The 6,000-nt window shown below is 54.7% G+C and overlaps 1 protein-coding gene across 1 annotated transcript in view; it reads right to left on the bottom strand.

Moving 5' to 3' along the window:
- Positions 1 to 4,824: 4,824 nt before the first annotated feature.
- METAP1D (methionyl aminopeptidase type 1D, mitochondrial) overlaps positions 4,825 to 6,000 on the bottom strand; it is a 75,064-nt gene continuing 73,888 nt past the window's right edge. The window contains exons 9-10 of the mRNA XM_008138561.3: positions 5,366 to 5,444; positions 4,825 to 5,240 (exon numbers count right to left, since the gene is read on the bottom strand). Coding sequence (XP_008136783.1) covers positions 5,162 to 5,240; positions 5,366 to 5,444 — 158 coding nt within the window. The 3' untranslated portion in view covers positions 4,825 to 5,161. The remainder of the gene's footprint in view (positions 5,241 to 5,365; positions 5,445 to 6,000) is intronic.

The following is a 6,000-nucleotide window of genomic DNA, read 5'->3' as shown; positions in this document are numbered from 1 at the left end:
CTGGGTGTGGGTCTCTCTCTCTCCTCTGCTTTCCTTTTGGGGGTCTCTTGTGTTTCTCAGGACAGGAAGGAACCCAATTTAAGCAGAACAGGGGTTTTCACTTTCCATTCATAAGAAAATGGAGTTTGTCTCTTTGAAAAGTCTAAGCATGATGCTGCTGAGCTCCCCAAACTCGCTTCAAAGCTTTGACTCAGCCAAGGTCATAAATATTCATGAGCCGGCGGAGCTGATTGGTCCGTTGCCTTGCATAATCACCGGGGATTGGTCCGAGGCGCTCCGGCTGCGCTGGACTAGAGCGGGCGAGGCGGCCGGGTCTCGGGAGAGACGCGTCCCCAGCTCCCGGCCGGGGCTCGCTCCGCTGCAAAAGAGCGCGCCGACGGGGACGCACAATGGGCTGGCGCCCTCGGCGGGACGGCCGCGGCCCGCGGCTCTCAGGCCTCCCGCCTCCCGGAGCGCCTCACTTCCCAGAAAACAACCTGCGACTTGGCGGCCGCCCTCCCTCCCTCCCCCTACGATCCCGATCCTCCTCCCATCCCAACACCGGGCACCCGGGCACGGCTTCTCCCAGCCGCCGCCGCCGGGTCTGGCGCTGAGCTAGGGCAGTTCAGGAGCCTGGCCGCGAAGTCGCGCCCTGGGGGACGCGGGAGGCGGCTCGCGGGGCGCTGTCCTGCCCAGCTTCTTCTGGTGCCTAGCGCAGCGCTCTCCCGAAGGCCCCGCCCTAGCCCGGGTTCGCCTTGCCACCTCCCCGGGGTGAGATCTGGGGCCCTCGGGCGAACTCACTCACTCGGCCGCCCTGCCGCCACCGTCGCTCCCCGGGGCCGGCTCGCATTGCTCCAGGCCCAGCTGGCCACTCTAGCTCGAGGCTGCACCGGTCTGATTAAAGCAGTGCGCGCGGAGAGCCAGGAACCCGCGCTTCTCCTCCCAGGAAAGGCGGCCGCACCGCCCTCCACTCCCCCGACACCCCCATCCTTCCTCCACCGCCCCCTCCCCTCTCCACTCCTCTGCGCCTGGCGCCCGGGGCTCACGCGCCCCTAGGGCGCGGCGCCGAGTAGAGTCCCGGAGCTGGCGGGCTCAGTTCTGCTAGGGCAGCGGAGGCCAGGTGGTCATTTTCCGGCCTCCTGGGGTCCGACGAGATACTGGGGGTTAGGAGTCCCGGGGGCACCGAAACCCCGCGGCAAAACCAGGCCGATAATAGGCTCACTTATCTTGTGTGCGGACGCGTCTCTCATTGTCGCCCAGGATCCTCTTCATCTTCAGTGGTCAAAGTGGGCGCCGCTGGGCCTGGGGACAGGGCTGGTGGAGGCAGAAGCTGCCAAGGCCTCCTGTCTTCTGGGGCGCTAGGTACAGAAAAGTGCACAACCCCCCCTTCCCCCCCCCCTTCCCCTGTAACCACCCCACAGCCACCCTCTTGAGGCGTGGTGCAAACCATGCTGTCTTCGAGGGGCTGTGGGTTCCCGATTCCTCCAGCCTCACGGTTCATCCAAAATCACTTTGTTAGGTAATTAGAAAGTGTTGGTAATTATTTCTTTCATAATTTAGCGGTGTGGCGGGAACGGGGGAAGTGATCTTGTGAAAGTTCACACGTGCAGATGTATTCGTTACGGATTCATTTGATTAAATGGTAGTCTCAAGTGCTCGAATCCACAGCTGAAGGCGCCCCATTAGCATAACACTGATGTTTAATTTTCATACGCATAATTAGCCATATATTTAACACTAATAGCAACAAGCAGCCTTTCAGCGTTAAACAGCCTGGGATTGGATCTGGCCTGAGCTGAACCTTCACCGATGCACCTTCCCCTGGCTGGAGAGTCGCAGCGATCACAGGACAAACCTCTGTAATCAAGTACATGTTGGCAGAAGGAACACCAATAAAAATGAGCACTCAAAACAAATGACATCGGTGCTGTCGTTGCAGATATGCGTTCTTTTTTAACTTCAGTAGCAGCAGCTGCTGCCCGCGGAATTCCTCTCCTTTGGTTTAAGGGCATGATGTTGGGGGTAGAAATATTTCAGGCTGTGTGGTTGGAGCAAAAAAGAAAAACAAAAGCAAAAAAAAAAAAAAAAAAACCCACCCCACAACCGATCCTCCAAACCAATAACAGCTTTGCCAACGTTTAAAAAGATTTTTTTTTCTTAATCACCCAACCACACGGTGATACTTTGTAGCAACAACCAGCTAATGACTCCGCTACCAGACAACTCCCAGGAGCTGCAGGACTCCTCTTGATTTTCGTGTTGCCCTTGTGGTTTTCATTGCTCCTTCATAGCGCCTATTTTGGGGTGTAGAGCAGGGTGTGGAGCGCGGTGCGGTGCTCCCAGCACAGCAGCACGGATGCCGCCCGGGCCCCTGGTTCCCCGCGCGCCTTGCGGGGGCCCTGACCACGTAAGTGACCGCCTTGGCTGGCGCGGTGTTGGGGTTGGGACGGAGGGAAGCGGGGCTGGTCACTCCAGGTGCTCAGGGCAATGCGAGAGTCACCCAGGGCCGGTTTATTCCAGATAACTGCAGGGTGGGGGAAAGGGAGAGAGGATGCCACAGGTCGCGAGGGTCTGTCTCCACGGCTCTCTAGCCGTCCACATCTGGAGGCGGGAATCCAAGCCATTCGCAGCGCAGTGGACCGGGCTGGCTCCGGGAACAAAAGACCCCCATGCGCCCCCTCAGGAACCGGTTTCAGAGTCTTGGTTATTTTAGAAATGAATTATTGTGGGCGAGCGAGTGTCTACACCCCGGAATGATTTCTTAGATCCAGAGAAACAGTTACTGGGAGGGGCGGATGCGCCAGGGCCCTCCGGGCTCAGAGACGCCGGCCTTGGCTAGCTTCTCAACTGTGTGATCTTATCTCTATTCTCCGAGCCCTTCCACCCCACGCCGCTAAGGGTACACCTGTTCTGAAACGCAGGTTTGCTTAGATCTCTGCCCGTCCCAACTCCCAGAGGAAATACAACTCTCTCTTGTATCCGGAGAACGCCCCGGATTGCCAGTGGGACCTCTTGGAGGCACGCAGGACTGGCGCCTGGTGGTTAGCTGTAGCCACGAGTGGGCTGGAATCCCCGTGAGGTTTGGAGCCAATTAAGCTGGCAGGGGTGAGGGGTGGAGAGTGGACAAGGCACGTTAAAATCTGCTTCCTAACTTCAACTTTAAAGCATGTTAAACCGAGTTCGTTCTAAATGAAGTTTGTTTCCTATGGAGCTGCGGAGCATTGCCTGTATATGTACAATGTTTAAACTTTAGGCTAGTTACTTTAATAAAGGAGTTATAAACCTGCCCCATACATACGTCCACCTTGGCCTAATTGCTGCACAGCAGTGTGCTATCCCAGTGGTTGGTAAAATCCTGTGGTCCTAATAAAATTATTCTTGGGGAGCCTGACCTGTAGATAAGATGCGGGTAATTGGTGCAATCCTACTGCTCTAGGAGAGAAGTGAAGTCCTTCTCCGGCAAACCTCTCCCACGGACATCTGGGCCTCGCTTCTCTCTAGGGACTCTAGGTTTTTCGGAGGCAGCAGCCCCTGAAAGTCTCTAGGCCTTGTAAAAGTTTTTTAAGGACCCCAAAAGTTTTTCAATGAATCTTGTAAATCTTCAGCCCCTACCTTGTCTTTTCCAGCTCGGAGATCCACTAGAATCAGAATCATTTTTGTCCAAATTCTCCATCCCTGGACACAGAGTAAGAGAGCCAGAGGTGTGGGAGAATGCCCAGGAGAATCCCAAGTTCAGGGAGAAAACTGAACACTTTCCCAGCATGTTCACTGGCCTCAGTTTCCTACCTCTTTCCCCACCACTGTGTCCCCGAGAGGAGCTGGCCCTTGGGACCCCATCAGAGAGGCCATCTGTCATGGCAACTACAGGTGTCTTACATTTCCTTGGTGCTCTCTAGCCCAAGCTATATTTAGTGGATGGCAACTTTGGAAAACCCGCTTCAGTAAAAACAAGAGTTAGCACTGACTTTGAGGAAACCCTAAATGGGACTTGTTCCTAAAACCACGACCAAAGGGGCAACGATTTTCTACTCATCCTGCCAGAGGCCCAGCCCCTCTCCACCCCTGGGCCCAGGTATGAGCAGGTCCTGGGGAGCTAGCACGAGGGAAGGGAAGGTACTCCCGCAGGAATGGGTCTTGGGACAGGAATGTGGATCTCCTGAAGCAGGTGGAGCTGTGAGCAGGAGGCTGAACTGCAGTGAAACTCACCAGCTCCAATCCTGCTAACTAGGCCCTTGCCCTAAAAAAAATCCCGGATCTCTTCTTGCTGGGAACCTCTGGGTCTCCAGTGCTAAAGTGTGGTCTGAAGGGGGCCAGTATGGGGAGAGGTTAGGGTTAGGGGCTCCAGCAGCCTGGGATGCATACATCATTTCCTAGTGCAACAAACGGTTGTGTGTGTGTGTGTGTGTGTGTGTGTGTGTACATAGGGCCTTGCAAAAGTAACCTCTGGGATGGCACTGCAGGGCAGGATGAGGGTCAGGGAGGAAAAGCTGCAGGGGATCAGGAAGTCATGTTTTTAGATTGGTAAAGCCTGCAGAAGAGCCAGGCCGGGGTCCACAGGCCAAGACACGTTTGTAACCAGCCCCTCCTTCCATTCGGGCTGATCTTTCATTGCAAAGCCGCTATGAAGGGGGGAAGAACGGGAAGGGCTGGGGAGCAGGGGCTAGCCAGTGGAGGATCCACAATGGGGTAAAAAGAGACTTAAAAAAAAAAAATTCCACCTAACAGCCAGGCTCCGGTTTTTCTTTATGCGGGGGCATATGAAAAGTTCAGAAACTCAAAAATTAACCAACTACCCTCTAACCCCACTAGTGACGGTCAGAGACTGGGAGCAGTGGGTTCAAGCTTTTTACTTGGGCAGAGTTAAGACAAGGGAAAGAGAAAACCATGCACCTACAGGAATCATGCGTCTTCCAAACGAGGACGTCCCATTCCCCCTCAAGAAACGTTTCCCGAGTTGGGAAACACAGTCCCGCTCCAGGATCGCAGCCGCGCCGCCAGGCAGGGCTTCAGATCTGCGTTCCCAGCTGCCCCCCATCCCCACCGCGTTTTCCAAGGCGCCTCCAGGTCCCGGGCAGGCCACTGCCCCCCATCCTGCCGCCCGGTTCTGCTCCAAGTTCTCCAGCGGGGATTTCGGCAATGGAGGAGAAAAGGCGCCCAGCCTCTGCGATCTTGGGGCCGCTCCTCAGGCCTCGTGGGGCAGTTTGGTCAGGATCTGGGCGCCCTCCGACGTGATGACCACTGTGTGCTCGAACTGGGCGGACCTGAAACACACGGGGCGGCGGCGGTCAGGACTCGCGCGAGCGAGCGGCGGTGGCGGGGCGGGGAGCGCAGCTCGCCCGCGCCCCGGGATGCACCTTCCCTTTCCAACCCATTGAGAAGGCACCACCTTTGATTGTCCAGGGAGACCACGGTCCACGCATCCTCCAGGACTTTAAATTCAGGGGATCCCTCGGTTATGATTGGCTCTGTAAGAGGGAAAATGTTTACTGCGTGAACTAATCAGATTCTTGTCAAACATTGTTTCCACTGATGATCAAAAAAAGAGAGTAAGAAGGTTTCCCCCTCCTCCTAAGCACTTCCCATGGGTTCATGTTGTCATATCGCAGGGCTGATAATTGATGGTGCTTGCACGGTATACTACAAACTAAACAGTAGGAAGAGGAAACGTTACAGCATTCAAAATGTATGAAGTTGCCTCGTTCCTAATTTTTTAGAGGAAAAAGGGCATTTTAATCAAGCCTTAATTAGGACCCTGTGGATAATAACCACCCAAACACCAGTCCCTCTTATAAATACCAGTGAGTTTTTAAAAATATTTGATTAAAAAAAAAAACATGCTCAAAATGTTCATTAATCAGCAAATAACAATTTTCTTATTTCACTCTAATTGCTTCTCCATTAAGTCCCAGTCAGAAACATGATGCCTTCCGGGTTTTAGGTGACTGGAATTTATTGGTGACGCCAATCACATGATCAGCCAGGAATGGGCCACAGAGAGTACATGCCACTGCTGACAGGGAG

Source organism: Eptesicus fuscus, chromosome 11 (genome assembly GCF_027574615.1).
Source record: "Eptesicus fuscus isolate TK198812 chromosome 11, DD_ASM_mEF_20220401, whole genome shotgun sequence".
NCBI lineage: Eukaryota > Metazoa > Chordata > Mammalia > Chiroptera > Vespertilionidae > Eptesicus > Eptesicus fuscus.
Note: the sequence above shows the minus strand (reverse complement) of the source record. Positions and strands in the feature narration are given on the sequence as shown.